Source organism: Papilio machaon, chromosome 14 (genome assembly GCF_912999745.1).
Source record: "Papilio machaon chromosome 14, ilPapMach1.1, whole genome shotgun sequence".
Lineage (NCBI taxonomy): Eukaryota > Metazoa > Arthropoda > Insecta > Lepidoptera > Papilionidae > Papilio > Papilio machaon.
Window position 1 is genome coordinate 2,681,671 of NC_059999.1, and position 21,566 is coordinate 2,703,236.

At 35.4% G+C, this 21,566-nt stretch overlaps 1 protein-coding gene across 1 annotated transcript; it reads left to right on the forward strand.

Moving 5' to 3' along the window:
- Window positions 1-1,645: 1,645 nt before the first annotated feature.
- On the forward strand, window positions 1,646-20,681 carry LOC106719806 (pituitary homeobox 1). Its single transcript, XM_045680964.1, is given in 6 exon segments — window positions 1,646-2,183; window positions 11,597-11,760; window positions 12,192-12,299; window positions 14,947-15,114; window positions 18,206-18,392; window positions 20,512-20,681. Coding segments are annotated over 6 exon segments (1,275 nt in total). The 3' UTR covers window positions 20,622-20,681.
- Window positions 20,682-21,566: the final 885 nt, after the last annotated feature.

A 21,566-nucleotide genomic window follows, 5' to 3' on the forward strand; every position in this document is an offset into this window, starting at 1 on the left:
ACAAGGTTATTTAAATATTTGAAACCCGGCGATTTTTTAGTACGTACACAGACACGCATCGCTGGCTATTTGTTCTGACGTCGACGGGACCAGTCTCGCTACCTATATATCTCTTGATATCATCGTCATTGCAAAAGTTGCCGCGATTTTAAAGATGGCGGAGCAAATTTTCAGTTGAAATTTTGTAAATTCTTGTCAACCGTTTAGTTCCTATGACAACTGACCGAATAGACGACTTGCGTCGACGATTCAATGTTGTGTGTACGGACCTCACGCTACGCGATACTCGCGATGAAAGGAGCGAATGACAGTATCTGAGATTTTGTAGTCTTGTGCTCGTGGCTTAAATCAACTTAATGATTATTATTTCAGCACTTTTTTTTCTAACTAATAAACTACTTTCTACTATCTCATTGTGCTATAAACCTGTGGAAAATTTTCTGTAATTTTTTGCTGTAAAGTATCAAAATTATAATTTAAAATGATTAAGGTTTTATTTTAACAAACCGAGCATAGTATTTAATTTCCTTACCTTAATAATTTTATAAAAGTAATGCATACTAATCATAACATTATTACTGCTTACTTTTTAATTTAGTTTTATAGAAAGAGGGTAAAAAAAATCTATCAAAACTACGCCTTGGTAAGATTTCATATTTTTAAGATAATCGAATCTCTACAGGTTGGTGAAAATCTTTATGAAAACTTTACACAGAAGTACGCGAAGTTTAAAAATTCTATCAAAAAAGTGCCTGTTTCAATACAATGATAAATTTTATATGACAGGTATTGACTGATGAATATCAACGTGGCTACGGTGCTACGCGGATAGGCGCGCGACTACACATCTTGCAAATAAAACCTATATCGTTCTGAATTGATTACAATTATTGCTGTAAAATATGTGTGTGTTATTTAACTGTAATGACTTAAAGTAAGAAATAATTCTGTATTGTAATTAAATATCCAGTATGATATATCAAAAATATATTTTTTAATTATTACAGTTTAATTTACACAATTCAACATTAGGTTTATATTAAAACAAAAATGTAAGGGCATTGAAATATAATTCTTACTGTTCTTAGTATTCTGAAATAATAACGGTTATTTTCCAAAACTAAACACAAACATCAATAATAATCAAAAAGTTAATTTTTCAGATAGAAAATTCACAGTGCAAGACCACTGACCAAGAGCTACGTAATGGAAAACAGCGCGTCTCTATTTCAGCACGTTACCTCGAGAAGTTCATACGTGATTTTGTATTTTGTGCAATAAAACATGGTACAATGCATAAACTTTAAACGCAAGACCGACGAGCTACGGAGACAATAAAACAAAGAACCGTAGATGCCCCGAGCGCTACGGGCGCACCCCGCGCGACCCTCCAATCGCAGCGGGCGGTCGGCGCGCGCGGGCCAATGGGGTGCGCCGCTGCCGCCTCCGGACGTCCCCGTACACCCCCGCCCGCCCCACGCTTCGCTTGAATGAGACGCAGCATCTCTATAAAGATTTTACATCGATTACGGGGGTATGGGAGCAGGCCGTTCCGTTTGCACACGAGGGCGGCGACGTGCGGTCTTCTCGCGCAGTCGCGGACAATTAGCGCGCGGGGCGGACGGCGGCGAGCGACGTCACTATAATGTGGTTAGTCAGTGAGCGTCGGGGTCGCGCCGACGGTGAGCACGGCGGACACGGCGCGCACGGCGAAGGCTTGGAGCACGAGACGCGAGGCGCGGGAGAGCCGCGCTGCTCGCTCCAGCGCACCGGCTACAGCACGGTGGAGTTCAAGAGCTCGGCGTGCGCGGGGGCCGCGGAGCCGCCCGCGCCGCCGCTCACCGCACTGCCGGATCCCCAGCAGTTCAACATCTTCCCGGCCTTCTTCAGCCGCCAGCTCAACTTCACGGGTGGCGGAGGCTGCTCCCAGGGTGCCAAAATCATGGAGGAGCTGCGGCCCAACCTCGTGGGAGGACTCCTCGGGGTACCGGGCCTGCTAGACGAGCACCAAAGCGACGCCAAGTTTCACCCGTCGGGTATCGAGAGCAAGTATACGCCGGACAAGGGACGGAAATGTAGCAACGCTTCGTCATCTTCCGCCGAGGAGTTCGGCGGCCTATATAGCGGAGACCACGCGGCCACACCACCCGCACCTCTAAGTCGATCTCTGCAAGATCACTCAGGTACGTTCACTCTTATACGTAACAGAAAATAAGACTTGTTACTTAACATGCAAAACCAAATATCTTAAAGGTGCTTATACAACAAATTCCCATTTTTAATAGAATTATACTTCTAAAATTACACGTATATTCGGTAAGATAAATAGATTATGGATGTAAATTAAATTCTAATACGACTTGCTTACAATAAGTCGTTAAATTATAAGGACACCTACATACAAGTTTTTGTATGAGCAGAAAAAAATCGTCTATCATAGATTTTATACTTATTTTAATATTGAACCCTGTACATTGTCTCATTGAACATGAAAAGCTTATAATACTCAAACAATAGCTCATAAAAATACATTTTGCAAATAATAATTACTAGATTTCTCTAATTAACGTTTATCATTTAATCTTGATAACGAGTAGTCTTAAGATTAAGCTGAATTAAAATCTTTAGAAATATTGAAAACCATCCAGCACGTACCTTTAACATGATCGTTGTCAATGACGTCATTTCTAGTTACTCGAGATAGTGTGTCTAAAGATTGTCTAGGCGACGGACGATTTCTGTCGAGTTGGACACGATACAAATCGTCCAACTGCAGCACACGCCGTGTACCATCACCACAGTAAATAAATCAATAGGGAGGGCGACACTGTAAGATTTAAGATTTTCTTTAATTATAAGTGTGGACAATTTTTAATTCAAGAAATCAAAATTGTCACTCTGTACACTCTTTGAACGTAGATGAACTTTGAGAGACCGTAACAACTTACTTTATTATATACCGTACTAACTGTCGCCCGCAGCTCCGTCTGCGCCAAGTAAAAAAAACCTAATTAGTAGCCTATGGGCTCTCCCATGCTATGTTCTACATCTATACCGAGATCATCGAGATCTATGAAACCGTTCTGGAAATAGGTACCTTCTAACAAATATCCATCCATCCATCAATCCATCCATCTATCCATCCATCCATCTATCTGTCTAAACATTCGCATTTCTTATAGTCTCGTTTCGATTCTTTAAAAAAATGTTTCTTTTGTGACAAGTAACCTAAATAGTTTACTTATCACCTAGATAAAAATACATTAAATTAAATCTACAATTACACAAATTTTACAACAAGTACGCTACAATTTTGTAATTATTTACATTTGTAAATTTGGCTATTCCTACCTAATGATTTAAACACAATCTTATACAACTATATGGTCAGAAATGTATGTTATGTTTCTTAAAGTAAGGGACTCTTTAAGAATGTCCAAGTCTTGGATAATAATCTATATCGAAACTTTGACTTATAAAATCGTCGTTGGCGTTACATTCCATGAGTGAGTTGTCTAACGCATTTGGACAGAAAGTATTATGTACGAGTAAATTTATTTGTTAGTGACCGAGCATGTAACTTGGACATTTAAAACATGCCCAAGTATATATAATTCCTTTGTTATTTTCTAACTTTCAACAAAGATTAAAAATGACTCGTTTTTAGTCATTCGGTAATCATTCTCGATAGCGCGGCGGCCACCCGGCACTGCACAATTTTCTCTAACTGATGTCAAAATACTTAATTATTTCGATCATAATTTAGACCTGAATCTTTTAAAAATACTAAGACTATATTTCAGTAGTCCATATAAAACTTTGATACCTACATTCCATTGAGTTGAAGTATAATTAAAATTGTTCTAGAGTGAAATTTTCTGTCACGTATAGCCAAAGCTATCCAGAATATGTACGCGTATTACAATTCCAATTAGACTAATATTGCAAACAATCGGCCCCGGGGCTGACGTCATGAATACGAAATGTCACTAACGACCGCCCACCGCGTCCTCCCCCGCTCGGAGGGGATTGGGGCTGAATTTTCAGACGCCTCTAGCTGCCAACTTGGACATGCTATACCTACACATGATTACACAATACAATTGCTAGTAAATGGAAATAGTCTTTCATGACAGGTCTTCATTCAAACATTTGCATGTTTTAGAAAACTTTGATGAGAACTACGTTTTCGCATTGAAACGATATAAACCGTACACATAAAAATAACGTTTTACCTAATTTTTGAATTCTTTCTTTATCTTGTTTTCATAACTATCAATTTGATTTAAAATTAATTAGCACTCATGAAAAAGACATATCTTAGCAATTTCATACCTAATATTCCATATTTTACACTAAAACAGATTTTATAAACAAGAGCAAAACAAGGTGAGGTAACTTTATATTAAAATTGGTCGCAGGGATATAAATTAAGGTGGGTGTACACAGCGCGTCACGTACAACCGACCGGCAGTAACAATGGTGCGGACGTGCCGGCGGGCGGGACCTTTATGTGTACGCTCCTTTATGCGACCACAGCCTTTTGCTACACAACTTAGGTGTAACTTTATGTTATACTTGCTATATTTGAATCTTACTAATATTATAAATACGAATGTTTAGATGGGTGAATATTTGTTATTACGTGTTTTTTTATAAGAAAAAAAGGCAAACAAGCAGCGGCAACACCAAGGTGTTCATCGACACCCATGGACATCTGCAATACCAGAGGAACCGCAGATGCGTTGCCGGCCTTTGAGAAAAAGATACGCTCGCTTCTTGAAGGACCGTAAGTCGTAGCAGTTTCGAATACATATGGCGGAACTCGGCGCCAGGAATTGTTCCAAACTGTTCTTCTCAGCACTCCTCGTGGTGGATGCGGTCTTCAGAACGGATAAGCGAATCTCGCTGAAATTTGACACAGATGTACTAATAAATTTTTTATTTTAACCTCTATGCGGATAGAGTCGCGGGCGACAGCTAGTACTTATATAAATAGTAAAATACTTGCTTCAATTACATTTTAGCTTAAACTTATGTCAAGCAATTTTCAATTTATTTAAATTTAAATAACAGTTGTCGCCCGCGACGTAAAAATAAATTAAAAGATAAATGTGTTCTTCTACACTATGTTATACTTATATGCAAAATTTAATCGAAACCTGTTCAGCCATTATAGAGATACCTTATAAAAAATCCATCCATCCAAACATTCGCATTTATAATATAAGTAAGATTAAGATGATTATGAGTAGTAGGCTTCTGAAATTCAATCTTGAAATAACAAAGTACTTATTATTAGAAGCTGTATTGGTGTTACATATTTAAGTGTAAACTTACTCTTTTATGACAACGTTGACGTCCAAATCATCAATCGCAGGCGGTCAAAGGGTTATAACACGTATTTAACTAAACAGTATCTGTTTTTTTTTTTTGAGTAATAATAAAATAAATTTTCAACAGCCAGTCGGTATTTTGGACAAAAACAAATAAGTAAAAAAAGAAATAAAAAAACAAACAATAGTAATACAACATATTTATATTTGTCTAAACGTCAAAATAAAATACAGTTTCTAATTCGTTTGCATAAACATTTTTCGGTCGAACTGGTGATGCTTGAAAGAAGAATTTCGGCTTTTTTAATGATTTTAACACTGGGAAACTTTGAAGTGATGTTTCTGTATCTACCGTTTGTCCTCCTGGTTGATTTACCACATACGGATTGCCAACTGGTTCAATTTCAACTTGGTTACGGTAACCAATGGCTTGGAAATCCATCGGCGGTTCAGTAGTAGTACGCTTGCCGAGTTTAGACCTTGCTGTGGTGACGCGGTCTTGCCGATGAACAGCAGATATACTTGTATCAATTAAAATACCTAAAAAAATAGCATATGTTTACTATGGAAGATACATTACATGACTCTCTGAATTAAATTATTAATATAAATAGAGTAGAAAAGGTATATTTGTTCTAATATTTTAACTATACACAAATTGCATATTTTCGCTAAAACTTGTTAATTCCACAATCTATCTATATATCTATATATATATATATATATATATATATATATATATATATATATATATATATATATATATATATATCTATATATATAAAAGAAAGTCGTGTTAGTTACACTATTTATGACTCAAGAACGGCTGAATCGATTTGACTGAAAATTGGTGGGCAGGTAGCTTAGAACCAGGAAACGGACATAGGATAATTTTTACCCTGTTTTCTATTTTTTATTCTGCGCGGACGGAGTCGCGGATAAAAGCTAGTATATATATAAAAGAAAGTCGTGTTAGTTACACTATTTATAACTCAAGAACGGCTGAATCGATATGACTGAAAATTGGTGGGCAGGTAGCTTAGAACCAGGAAACGGACATAGGATAATTTTTACCCCGTTTTCTATTTTTTATTCCGCGCGGACGGAGTCGTAGGTAAGAGCTAGTTTTAGATAAAACAGTTTATCTCACGCGACTTTATAATGTCGTTATTATGAAATTTCACTCTTTTTTTGTGTCACTTTCACTTCACTATACAACAACAATTTTGACAAAATTACAAACAAAATAAAATAGTCTAATGACTGTCATTTAATTCGACATTCCTCTATCTACTTAATTTAGCCGTTGGATTTAATTGAAATAAAGATTGAATCGTTTATTAATTGATCAATAGCAATGTTATAAATCTGCGCCGAGTTGAATCTAAGATTAAATAAATAAGCAATAATAAACAGCGTCATGTTACGTTTACTGATTGAAAGCCTAAACAAAATAATATTTAATGGTTAATTCTAAATCAGCTAGAAAAAACTCCAATAATATTAGTTAAATTTTAATCAAAATAAAATACTCAAATGCCCTTACCAAGTATAAACAATATTATACAATTTAAATTCATTTTAATTTAAATATAATGTTTAATAATTTAAAACACTTGTACACTTTGACCACACACTAACAGAGTTCACATTAAATTAGATATAGTCCAAGTGTATAATGAATTATAACTGTCGTTATGAATCAATTAATATGTTATCAAATACCGTTAAAAGATGCATATCATCGGCCATTGCCCTAGAAGTCCTCTGCAGTGTAGAATACATATTTTACAACAACAACATAACTCACGCCCGTAACCCAAAGAGGTAGGCAGAGACCACGGACTTTCATTTGGCGCGGTGCTAACACACCTCTCTCGCTTCTTCTACATTCATACATCTTCGCATACATGTACGTCGGTTTCGGATGCTCTTAATATCGACTTTCTTGAGAATTTCCTCAATCTGAACGGTAAAAGTCCGTCTGAGACGGCCCCGACCGACACTACCGCTCACTACATATTTTTACTGTATTTTATATTCATACTAGCTGTTGCCCGCGAAACCGTCCGCGCGGCATTAAAAAAACTTAATAAGTAGCCTATGTGTTCTTCCAGACTATATTCTACATCTTTGCAAAATTTCATCAAGATCCGTATAGCCGTTCCGGTGATACCTTCAAACAAACATCCATCCATTCATCCATCTAAAATTCGCATTTACAATATTAGGAAGAAGTAAGATTAACTCTTTGAGATCATCCATTATACACATGATGCTTCTTTCAGGTGATATGTGGTGAGATTTTACACTAGTCTTCCCCCTATACCTAAAATCACGACTATTTTTTCAAGTTATTATTAATTTATTCATAAAATTTAAGTCGTCATTCAAAGAATATACGTGATTTTTTTTAGGTAGCCTTACGGCTGATAATGTTATGTTTATTCGCATCTTATTTTAAAGTATACTAGCTTTTACCCTCGACTTCGTCCGCGCGTAATAAAAAAAATACACACAAGATAAAAAAGTTCCTATGTCCGTCTCCTAGTTCTAAGCTATCTCCACATCAATTTTCAGCTAAATCAGTTCGACCTATGTTGAGTTATAAATAGTGTAACTATAACACGACTTTCTTTTATATATATAAGTAAGAAATGCAAATGTTTGGATGGATGGATGTTTGTTAGAAAGTATCTCCATAACGACTGCATGGATCTCATGGATCATGGAGTATAATGTAGCAAGAACACAGTCTACAAATTAAGTTTTTTTTATTTCGCGCGGACGCAGTCGCGGGCGCTAGCTAGTTATCAAGATTGCATTTAGATTTAAAAAAGGTGACATAGCGACAGTTAGTATTCATATTTAGAAACACTACAGTCATAAAACAATTGAACATTTTGGCAATAACAAAAAAAATCATGAAAACGATAAGATAGTATTAAAAGACAGTACGAAAATGTATAAAATAAAATGTACCAGTGAGCCTATCGAATTTTAAGTGAAACCAATTGAAAAAGTCTTAAATTGAGGACCCTCTCGACATAATGGAGTGTGTATTGTGACGCGCGCCGCGCCGTCGCTGTACACAATGCATTCTATCCCTGTAACTGCTCAGATCAGCTGCTAGTATAAAAAATTGTTAAGCCACGGTTATTTTGTAAAGATTAGTTGAAAACAGAACAACAATTAGTGTGCAACTATAACTAACTGAAATAAACCAAATATCATCGTTGCTCGTTTAGGACTTCTCCAAAGATGATGAACGAGAAATGATAATTTATGTGTGTCAAATATAAACAAGGTAACTGCTGAATACAGGTATATGATTTGGAATGTTCATCCTTCCTTATTTTTTTATAGCACGTAACAAACTAAAAACATAACAATTGTCACGTGACACTAAAATCAGAAAAAGTTACTTTGTGTAATGTTGGTCTTAAAAAATAAGGAGCATAATAACTTGGCAATAAGATCCAACCCTTACTTAACTACTAGCCGTTGACATTATATTGTTATTTTGTAAGGTAGTGCGTGACGTTTCTAATTGCACGGCAGTTACTGCTATAAAAATATTTCAGCCGCTAATTGAAAATAGGTATTAAAAGCTCGGTACGGAAGAATCCCCTAATACAAAAAAAAATCTCTTTATAGGGCTGGGCATGTTCGGAAAAAATTAGCATTTCTAAACTACGAAAAAATGTTAGTAAAATACCCTAAGACTGTCCTCTTTATTATTTTAGAGCACCCTTTGGTGTTTGTCATGCGAAATTAATCGGCAAGGTGCAATCAGTGATGGAAATCTGTCGGATTTGTGGCATTTGCGCCGATTATAAATCTATTAGCGGTGCTCGACATATGCACGCTGCCGGTGCTAGAGGGCGCGAGCGGCGCCCCGTCGACACTCCGGAGGTGGTATAGACCCTACACGACATCGAATGTACAATTCATTTATAATTTTTTAATACGAACTCAAAGAATTATTGACTTTTATCCAAAAACCATAGCTATTTTATGTCTTTCTATTTTTATTGACTACAATAACAATTAACAGGGTTAATAAAGTTATTTTCCATATAAAGTAATTTAGTCACAAATAAGCGTTACAAAAGTAAAGATGTAAATTCTTTTTTTGGATTTATTAAAATATGATTTTGTCCATTTTATTGTTTTGCAACGTAACTGTAGTAGAAAAAAATTCACCTTTATAAAAAATACGTGTAAAGTAACAATTTTGACATGAGTCAATCCTATTCTCGGGATGCAGTCACCCGACACCTCTCGAGCCGCCACAGATGGCGCTTTTATGTCAATCGTCATAATTAGGGGATTACGACCCCCTAATGACATGTTACATTGAATCTCTATCACGCCCCTGAACAAATGTTCTCTAGTCTGCAGTGTAAATAAATATTGTTCATTGACTTTTCGCAGATATCTCGGATTTACTGTATCAACCCCAAAATTAACAAAATATAAATATGACAATCTATTTCTGTGGTGTAATTTTTTTTAATATGTAAAAATGTATGTTATTTTTGTATTCATATTAATCACAATTACATGGTTGTTGCAAATTAAAAAAAAGAACTAACTTTGTTTTTAAAACGAATCAAAGTACACCACACTCGTTAAAATCGGTTCACAAAAAAACTTATATACGCGCGAAAAACATTACCTTCTTTATCAGTCAGGAAATCAAAAAGAGTCAAAATCTTAAGGCAAAAATATTCAGCCCGAATGATGTGAGAATGAATTTGATTTTCGAAGAAATATTAAAATGTGTAAGCTACTGCAAATTGCTAAAGTTAAAAACCAGTAACAAATCTGGTATAAAAGCTTTTACTTTATTAATGTTAAATTAACGAAGACCAAATCAGACCGTCCTCATAATTTGGTGCTCAAAAAAATGTGTATTTTAAAAAGTGAACACTAACGGCATAATGGCCGCCAAAAAATGACAAGTAAAAAGCGAAACCGATATAACCGTCAGAGGCAGGTAAAACATAGACATGAAAAAAAGCAACCTTTTAAACGTTAAAAGGCCCCGTTTACCGCGGACGCAAACACTTAGCTCCATGTTAATTAGTAAGTAGCTAGGACGCCGTCAAAGGGAATGCATGAATACTTGCTAAACCGACCTCCAGCGGTGCTTTTAAAATCTCCCCCTCTTAATTCAGAAGCTCAGAGAAACCAAAGGTAAACTGATTACTTCGCCAATACGGCATTTTTAAAAGCTTGCGCGGAATTTAAACAGACGGAATATAGAAATAGATAATAAGATCACTTTCAACGTTTATAGTTTTTCGCTTTAACGGTATTCGGTGTAGGTTTTTCAATGTTAACAGAATATCAAATTTGATTGACGTTTTCACAATTGTACCTGTTCTTTTTACACCTGTTCAGAAACATAACTTTTTTTTTACAGAGATACTTAAGAAGATAACAAAATGTTCTAAGAGTGTTAATCGAATATTCTTTTTAGACTTTTCAGAAAATGTTTACTTAAATTTAACTTAAACATATTTTAAAGGCGGAAAAAAGAAAAATAAATCGTCAGAGATGTAACTTAAATGTAATACTTAGGTAAATGTACATATAAATGTTTCCTAATTTCTCTGCGAGTTTTACCATAAACTTAGATAATTTTGTTATTGATAATCGTATTTTAGAAATAGGACAGGTCTAGTTACTTAATTTCTTAATTCACTTAGTTAACCAGACACAATTAGAGTGGGGCAAGTCGCGATCTTGACCTACGGACCCCGAAGGATCGATGCCGCCGACCGCTATGCTAATAAGACTTTCTTTGAAGTAAAGACTACGTGATGTGACGGGACGTTATCGACACTTATTAAACATAAAAATTTAAGTTACATATATTTCTAGATGAGAATTAAAATTCAAACCCGACCTTCATAAATAATTCTTCCTATAGAAAGAAGCAGTTTGAAAATAATAAAGCAATACGGTAGGGAGAAATCAGAGTTAGTCAAAATTTTGTTGAAAGACAAGAAAAATGAACGAATGATTAACTTTAATTACTACGATAGAGTACGTTAGACTCATTATTTACTTTAAAAATGACTTTAATATTTTAAGATTTTCTCGGATCACATTTTTAATACACTGCATTCAGGTGAGGCTAAGGGGGTTTTTAACGAAAGTTTTTGTCTTTTTTGTAATAATCATAAAAAAATTTACAAAAAAAGTTCTCCAAAGAAAGTATTTCTAAGATACATTACATTGAAAAGCAGAAGGCGCATTCAAGAAGCTAAAGCCAGAGCCGGGCGGGTCGGGGGGCGGGGGCTCAACGTCCGCGCTGTCGCCGGCGCTGGGCCCACAGCACGCTGGACACACGCCCACCACCGCCTCATGCCCCACGCCAGCCAGGCGGAGACATAGGACTACTTTTACACAGGTATGTACAAAAAGTAGGAATTTAAAAAAAACAATCGTGTCTACTGCTTGTACCCATATAACACCTCAGAGAAGAACACCGATTGGAGAGTTCACTGTTTGAAATAAGGCACGCAGTAAGTTAAAAGATCACCGTGGACTTATTCGAAGTCCATCATAAAATTTCTTGCTGACGATATAAGACTTACAAGGGAAGGTTTATGTAATTTTCAAGGCAGTGTACTGTATAGCCTGTAGGACTGTTTAAGACAGACGACATTACCAATAGGATAATATTAGCTATACCTTCTATTAGAAGTTTTACAATTCAAACGAATACCTGGGATAGCCTGTTTACGTCAGTAACGTTTTCAAAAAAACTATAAAGGCTGTAGCCTACGGGCAATGATACTTTTCTTGAATTGTTTTTTTTAAATATTTTATGTTGTCTAGGAACAATTAGCGGAATTAGAAGCAGCATTCGCAAAGTCTCACTACCCCGACATCTACTGCAGAGAGGAGCTCGCGAGGACGACCAAACTCAACGAAGCCAGAATACAGGTATATTAAAGCATAAATCCCCGAAACCGTTGGAGCGCAAGTAAAGATGCGTAGCACCTTAGCTACGGTAGTTACCTACGGCGTAGATAAAATTTCGCGCGCGTAACAATTTAGGTTCATACAATTAACTGATTATTATGACTTGAAGTGACGTATTTACAAAATTAAATATAAAAAAGGTGGTTAAATCGTTAATTAATTAATTTATTTCTCTGTTATTTAATTATTAAAAAATATGATAGACAATGAAAATGTTAGAGAATGAAGAAAAATAAGAGTAAATCAAGATCAAAGCAAGGTTCAATATTGTGCATTACATTTAAAATGTCCAAATATCAATGATGTTGAACACTGGGTTAATATAATTTGTGACACGGGCCGGAGGCGTATTGGATTAAAGCGCCATCTGTCGACTCCGCCCGTATGAATACGAAATACTTACAGTTCCTCGCGATCTTTATCTCAGTTTTAAAATCGCTCAGTCCCCCGGGTCTCTATTGATTTGTCCCGGAGGCACCTAATCTGTCGCTTTTTTATGTTATCCAAAATGAAACTTTTATCGTATTTGTACTTACATGTACTTATATCATCTTACATTTAAAAAACTATTTTGTTTAAATTCGACCATAAAAAATAATCGAAGTTTCTTTGTATTTGACTACACTTCTTGAAATTGGCGTTGCCTATTCAAATATTATGTTCATTTGTTCGCGCAATTTCCTTAAAAAAAGAGTTCAAAGTCTTCATTTTAAGACTATACATAAATTATTCTTAACTTAGTGTTTCTTAAAACAATCAAAACATATAAATTAATGATATAACCCACTATTTGAGACTTACATACCTACATAAGGATTTTTCAATACCATTTAGCGACTTTTATTTAAAAAAATATAAGTCCACATAAAATAAAACGTTACTTAACATCATTAGATCAAAAGCTTGTGCACATATAGCTTTAAAAGGTTGTATGTAATATACGAGGCTAGAGCTTACGTACATAAACACGAGTACGTACGCGAAGGAACCTATTAACGTTCACGCGACGCCGGTACATAAGAATGTAAACGTTAAAGACGACGAACTCCCTTCTAGAGAGAATTTCGATATAAAAATACAACGCCGGAGGGCGCGCGACGTGGGGACAGAGGTTGGGAGAGGCGGGGAGTGGCGCGGAGGGGACACGGGAGGTGGCCCCCGAGGCATTGCAATCCCATCAAATGGATCCGTAACGAAGTTAGCCGCTCATCCTCCCCGCGCGCCTCCCGACATTGTCTCTGCCCTCAAATGAATTCTACAATTGGAAATAAGAAAATGTTTTGTTGGAGCCTCGCCGTCGTGCTTTTCCAGTTTAAATGCGACCGTTTTCATCGGATAACATAAAGCTCGAGGCAGCGCATTTATCTATTACTAAGAAAATCGAAATACCATTTGTTTTTTTTTATTTCATATTAAAAAAAAAGTTTTACTTTTAATTTTATTTGAATTTGGCTATATGAATTAGTAAAATCAAAAGAAGCATGTTTTCGGTTTTTATTCGGTGGGTTATATAGTCAATACTTATTTTTATTCTATGGTTGTTCACTGATTGTTCAGTTAAAATTTAATACTGAAATTGAAAAATTTATCTTAATTCATACCTAAATCGTGGGGTATATATTTATTTATTTATGTTATATATTATGTATAATAGATATCATGTAATAAAAATATTTTGCTAAAACATTGGCATAACATATAGGTTTATAATTGTTTATTTATTTATTACGTTCTACTAATATTTAACTTTTATCTAGAAAGATACTCAAATATAGGAAATGAAATTATTATTCCGTATTATTTGATAAAAACGAATCAATTTTAAGCGGATATGAAATAGCCTCATTTTTCGTCACAACGCGCAGCAAAACACGAACATTGGACAGCTTCGGGAGGAAAAAAACTAATGCGCCATTTATGTGTCTTCCCTCCACCCACGCGTATGTATACATATAGTTAGACTATGCAGGGAAAAATCACTCGTATCTTTGGTACATAAAGAGGAGAATAGCTTGATATTTGATAGACGTGTAGGGAGTGTTAGGCGTAGGGTGTATCGGTTTATTTATATGGGGAGTGCGTTCGGAGGGAGCGGCACTCCTCCCCGCACCCCGCGTCGCCCGTCCCGCCTCTAATCAGCTCTAATCACCATATCAAACGACGTACGCTCTCATTTCTGGTGACAACAACGGATTAAGCACTCGTGTTACTGCCTTTTATTTTGTTTAAGGTTTATATTTTAATTATACTACCGATTTGTATTTAATTTGTATATAAACTTTTATTGCCTTCGCAAATTTTGAAGGTCACATAAACCTTGAATTAAAGTGATATAATTCCTATCTTTAAAAGGATACATTCCTAAATTGATTGCTTAGTATTTTGTAAAAACTAAATTCGACAAAACTATAAAAATCAGTAAACACCATGAGCGTACAGGGTTTTTTTTTATTTATATGTTCATATGTTTTGTCACAGACATTTAAACTTAATTTAAATGAGCAACCTGTAAACGTAGAAATACTGCAGAACATCAAGATACAAATTATCCTCGTTAACTTCCAGCATACATGTTCCATCTATGTAAAATGTTGGATACTCTATACAGGTATGGTTTCAAAACCGTCGTGCGAAGTACCGCAAGCAAGAGAAGCAGCTGCAGAAGGCTCTAGCGCCCGCCGTGCTACCGGGCTGCAACGGCATGATGCGCAACATACAGGGCTACCGCGGCTACCAGCCGTATCCACATCCCAATACCATCAATAGATATCCACAGGTATTTACTATGATAGGCTAGCTGTCGTCCGCGACTCTGGCATGGTATTAAAAAAAACTTAATAAGTAGCCTGTGTGTTCTTCGAGACTGTGTACTACATCTATGCCAAATTTCAGGAAGATCCCTTCAGCGATACTGGAGATACTTTCTAACAAAAACACGGGTCTTACTATTATGACTATCCAACTATATATCTAAACATTAGGATTTATAATATTAGTAAGATAACAACGAAAGGCAATGTAAATAATAGTATTAAACGTAAAGGACAATCACAAATGTAATTCCTAAATGAAACTTCTTAATAAATGTGTACAGGTACAGACAGCTGCAAAAATATGTATACGTATACATAGCTTTAGAAAATTGTAACTATGAATGCACGTGTCGGCCCGCATGCTTGCAACCATAACTGCATGCTCTTGACGAATACGTGCAAAAGTATTTTTGAAACCGACGGCCTATGTTATTAAAATTTTGAATGTATACATATTTATGCAGCTGACTGTACTCTTAAGATTACAATAATAGTGTTTTGTTAATGAAAAGCGAAAAGCGAAATCATGCATCGCAATTTGTTCGCTCATTACGATGCGTCGCTAATCAGCGCTGTGATTACGTCGTAATGCGATTGCCGACGCCGCCGCCGCCGCCGAAAATAATGCAAATGGTGGCCGCGACAACCGCTTTGTCGACATAACTCAATAACACAACAATACCAATCGTTTGCTCAGCGTTATAGTCCAGTCATTTAAGCTTAAATTAGGTAAGAATCTCGGAATTCGAGATACCCAGCTGTAAGTCTGTAAATACTTGTATATTGACACCCTAAAAGTTGTCTCAAAACCTACATATGGTAGGGTGTAAGCAACCATTAAATTGTATGGTCAAAGGTCCCAAAAATCGGTTTTTCGCGCGTTTTTAGGAAATATCTCATTTCCTATGGGTTTTTTGCTATTTGTATTTCTTTTCAATATTGTAGAATACAAAATTCTCTACAAATTTTGTTGAAGAATTTTTTTTATACGGTGAACCGTTTTCGAGATAGAGGGCGGAGAGCGCGCGGTCACAGCATCACTTCGCCCTCCGGTCGAAAACGCGCCATATAGTTGATGAACTATCAATAAATCAATTATTATAAATATTTGTCAAATTAATTAATTACTGACAAATTTGTATGAACTAGCTGCAGCATTTGAGGAAGAAAATTGTTCGGCCCAGAAATTATTGGAGAGCGGAACTCAAACCTTATTGGCAGTCTATAATGCTCCGAAATTTGTGAAAAGTCTCGATCATCTTCGTTACATGCATTACGTCAAGTCTACAAAACTTAATAAACCTGTGCAGCTTTCAAATATTCCACCAACAAGTGCAGCTGCTCATCAACATTTCAACCGTGTATATTATCAAGTTCAAACTTGGTTAGGACATGATTTGGAACCCCAGGTATGGGGTTGGGCAATGCGAAACGATTTTATGGAGCCTATCATGACAATTTTACCACCTGCTCCAGTAGATTTGCTAAATACAATTTTCTGCAACTGCAAGAGTGGCTGTGGTTCGCGATGCGGATGCACAAAAGCGGGCTTGCAATGCTCTATAACTTGTGGCCAATGTAATGGGAAAGCTTGTCTCAATGCTCTACCATATCAGAGCGACATATAATTCCTATGTTTTCATTAACAATTCTGTAATTACATGGGCAGGCTAGTGTTGTTAAATAAATTAATACTTAATAAAATGTGGATAAGTTAGGAAAAAAATCATAAAGTAGAATATAATAGTTAATAAAAATTGACAAATATTTATAATCATTGATTTATTGATAGTTCATCAACTATATGGCGCGTTTTCGACCGGAGGCTGAAGTGATGCTGTGACCGCGCTCTCCGCCCTCTATCTCGCAAACGGTTCATCGTATAAAAAAAAATTTTAAACAAAATTTGTAGAGAATTTTGTATTCTACAATATTGATAAGAAATACAAATAGCAAAAAACTCATAGGAAATGAGATATTTCCAAAAAAAGCGCAAAAAGCCGATTTTGTGACCTTTGACCTTGAAATTTAATGGTTGCTTACACCCTACCATATGTAGGTTTTGAGACAACTTTTAGGGTGTCAATATACAAGTATTTACAGACTTACAGCTGGGTATCTCGAATTCCGAGGTGAACTTACTAAAATGACTGGACTATTACCCATGAATTGAATCTCTTTAACATTACGGTACTAAAGATATGCCGTTATTTCGCATTGCTATCACACTCTTGGTGCTCAACAATAGGAACGTTGCTAAAGTTTAGTTACTTATCTCCATACAAAATTTATTTACATAGGAAGAAAATGTAAAATTTGTAATCAATTTTTTATGATATTATTAAGTAAATATAATCTTTTGAAACCTACCAACTGGTATTCTTAAGCAAAGTTTTTAACATCATTTTTTTTTGCTGGAGTAGAAAATTTATCTTGGTAACATCTTGGTACATACGAGACGTTAATTGTCGGTTTAAACAAAAATTATATAAAGATACTGCTGCAACTTACGCCTGTTACTATTAAAAAGCAACGACTCAAAGTAATTATTTGCTATTAAAGGTCGCCAGCAACTGCTATTGACAAACAAATAGGGTCATAAAAGGCATTTATAACGTGGTGGTATTTGATGCGATCACACAAGTGTTAATTCGCTCCATCCCATTATCAATTAGCTAAAGTGTTGATAGCAATAAAACATACGACCGCGGCTCAACGAACGATTAACATAAAACAAGCGCGCGAAAAACGATTAACTTCCCCGAAGCGAGCTCTCCGTGTGCTAATGAGCTGTTGATGAGATTTCGGCCCCGGCTCGCAATGCCATTGCGAACGCGTGCATTAATTTACATTTTGTCAATTCAATTTGTATATAATTTTACGCGATTGAGCATTTACTATTATCATAAGTAACATAAACAAGACTCATAATAACTTAGACATATGTATGAAACCTTATTAACTGATTTCAAATTATAATTTTACAAAATCTATCTATCGCAGTTAGTGTTAAGTTCTTACTATGGGAGCTCCTTAGTGTAAATTTAGTAAGAGTAATGTATATATGACATTTAGTTAATATGACTTACTTTTGTGCAGCATCACGGCAGCTACGAAGAGTTGCAGAAAGACATATTCTCGCTGTCTCAGATGGGCGGCGGCTCGTATCCCATGCCGCAGGGCTTCTCTATGGGCCACAGTGCCAACATGTCCGCAGTCGGCATGCGGCAAGACGCCATGGGTAAGTCAAGTACACAGCATTTTATATCCAATTCCAAAAGTATAAAAAAGACACACAGACTCAGGTTCACGTATAACATTTCAGAACATATCAATATTTCGTTAATGAATGGAAAAATAATACAAACATTAATGAGTTTTTAAGGTTTATCAGATAAGGTAGGTTATGTTGCATAAAAATTTAATAACTTTAAGAAATACTGTAATAAATTTTATAACGAAAGTCAAATCTAGCCTATAAAGTTTAACAATTACAAACCTTACAATAAAATTAGAAGCGCTACAGTGAAAACTAAAACAGTTGAAACAAGAAGCGATGGAGAGGACGCGGGCGACGGGCTGTGGGCGACGGGCTGTGGGCGACGGCAGTTTTCATCAACTTTCTATTAGCGCCGTCAAGGCAATTATAAAGTTGGCAAGAACTGAGCGATGATCGCGGAACCCGCCGCCTTTTTATACAAATATCCCTTATAATAATGAGAAAAGTTGCCACAGAAAGATAAGTTCCGCCAGATGATCTTGAAAAAAAGATGAAAAAAACTTAATTACAATTTGTTAAAGTCGCCTCTTAACATCTATTCTTTTTTCAAAACGTTTTGCTCTTTATTAAAAGAGATATTAAAATAGAACTGTCTCATGGTCGTGAAGTAGATTAATTATTTTTTTTTCCAAATTGTCAAAATAATTAAAACAAAAAATCATATAGTATTTAATAATTAATTAACGATACAGTCTATTATTTTATCGACATTTCTTCTAAAAATTATTAAGGAAAACTTAGTACATAGTTACAAACAATATTTTTCACGCAATATAGGTTGTTTATCTTTAATTTTTAGATGATTTAAATTTTTCTCGTTCTGCTTAATTGGTCAGTACTTAATTAATCGCATTTCAAAATAAGATGATCTAAATAAATACTTAGATTAGCTTGATTTCTACAAAAATTATCAGCTATTTGGCAAACTACAAATATGTTTGAAATGCAAATATCCTAACCTAACCTAATCTATATTTGAAATATACACACATTAATTTAATATTAGTTGAACTTATGAGCGGAAATGATAAATTAACTCTATATAACTGCGGAGCTTAACTAGTTCCACTAGTTCTGGTGTACCGGCATACATTTCAGAAGCCAACGGTAATTTTATATCATGTCCTTTTTATTTGAAATATAAAATTATAGCAAAAAGATAACTTTGATAAAGTCGCATAATATAAAAAAATAGAACGCACTTTCTAAAGTTTATTTACATAACAACCTAAAAATAAATTAGAAGGATTCATGTCACTAAAACATTGCAATAAACTTTAACAAAACCAAAGTGTATAACGTATCGTTCTTGTGTAACATTTTAAATCAGCAAAACACACGTTAATCAAAAAATCGTTTAGACAGTAATATTGCGAAGATTTACTTCTTAAAAGAAGCAATAAGTGAGCTTATTTCGGGAAAAAATCCAAGGCGACGAAACATGAAACGACATCGCTCGAGGCGTCGTAGACATTCCGGCGTAGAAAAAACGAGCAAGTAATGGAGGCGAGGCATCGTACCGTAGATATTCTAATAAGAAAATTTCCACTACATTTACTTTGGCGGGCGTCCTCGCGGCGTCTTGGCAAATATCTTATTTCCTGCGGCGAGATTGCATCTTGAGAAAACGCGAGGGTCGATTCGGGACCGCACTACTCGCTCCCGGTCCTCCGAATACACCCTCCTACATTGAAATTTGTCTACTAGTACATACTGGGGATGCTCGTTTATAATATATTTATTCTCTGGAACATAGTTGCAATTCAAGGAAAATCCCTAAGTACTTAATGAGATATAGATGTAATAATTAATTGTCGAACGCAAACATATTGAGGTATCTTTTTTAAAATGTCTACTACATAGTTGTCGTTCATGTAAGATGCATTTACACATGTTGCATGAACTATACGTATTATGCGAGTTAAGTAAATATGTAGCTGTATCCTATACCTTAGCGTTTCGTCTGATTTCTTTTTTAAGTTTTATGCGTTGACGTTTATTTGTGTTGATCGTATATCAAAAACTCGTTTGCAGTTATTGCTCAGTAACCACATATGTAATATAAGTTTATTACCCACAGGCATGAGTGCAGAGGATGAATGGTACAACAAATCGCTGTCCGCTTTACGAATGAACAGCGGCCATCATGCAAACCTAGCCGCGGCACCCATGCTGCAATACCAGACCTAATCGCTACTGCACGGCGCCGACTACTCGCCGGCGCCGGCGCATGACTACGCGCCGCCTTAATCAGCCACCAATGAAACGAATATAAAACATTATAATCGGCTCGTTGACGATGAAATTAATACGAAGATATATTTTACAAGACTTTCCGATAAAAATAATGCTGCATTATGGAACTTTTTATTGGATTTCTAAACGATATCATTTCTTAATTTTCTACTTAAATAGGTTTATACCGTTGTATAACGATGACTGAATGACTAAATTATAATTGCGTTCTTTAATTTGTATTTTATCTTTATTAATGATTAATTATTTTTAACCAAAGTTGAATCATAGAATTTTCGAATTTTTAATATAAATAAAATTTTCAAAGTGTAAATCGAATGCGGCAAAGGCGATAGTTGTGTGAATCATCAAGGACTTTAATTGACCGTTGAAATGCTGAAAAATATTCAAGCTGTTAAACTATATGTCGTGGTTAACTGTGCGGTTAGCTATATATAGCGTATATAGGTACAAAATAGATTTTTACCTTTATCACTAAAAGCGTTTATTTCGATTTACGCAAAATTATGTATCCTAGTCATATTGTACAGGCATTTTAATAGATTAAGTATTAATAAGGTCCATGTATGTGTATTTCCCGACTGTTTTATCGACGTTTTTGGCTTTTCTAGGGAGCTCTTTATTTTTGAAAAAAATAACCTACATTTTCTTTTGTTTAAATTATAAAGAGAAATAATTATTTTATTCAAAGATAAAGAGATCTCTTTTACACAATAGATATACAATGATGTAAATAAAATATTTTGCATGATATTTATAAGATGTTAACAGTTCAACGATAACATAATAACTAAATATTGTTTAGTCAAAATTTTAAATAATAAGCGGCCATTTTGTCAACTCTATTAACTATGCGCTGTATTTGCTAGTCAGTTTTCT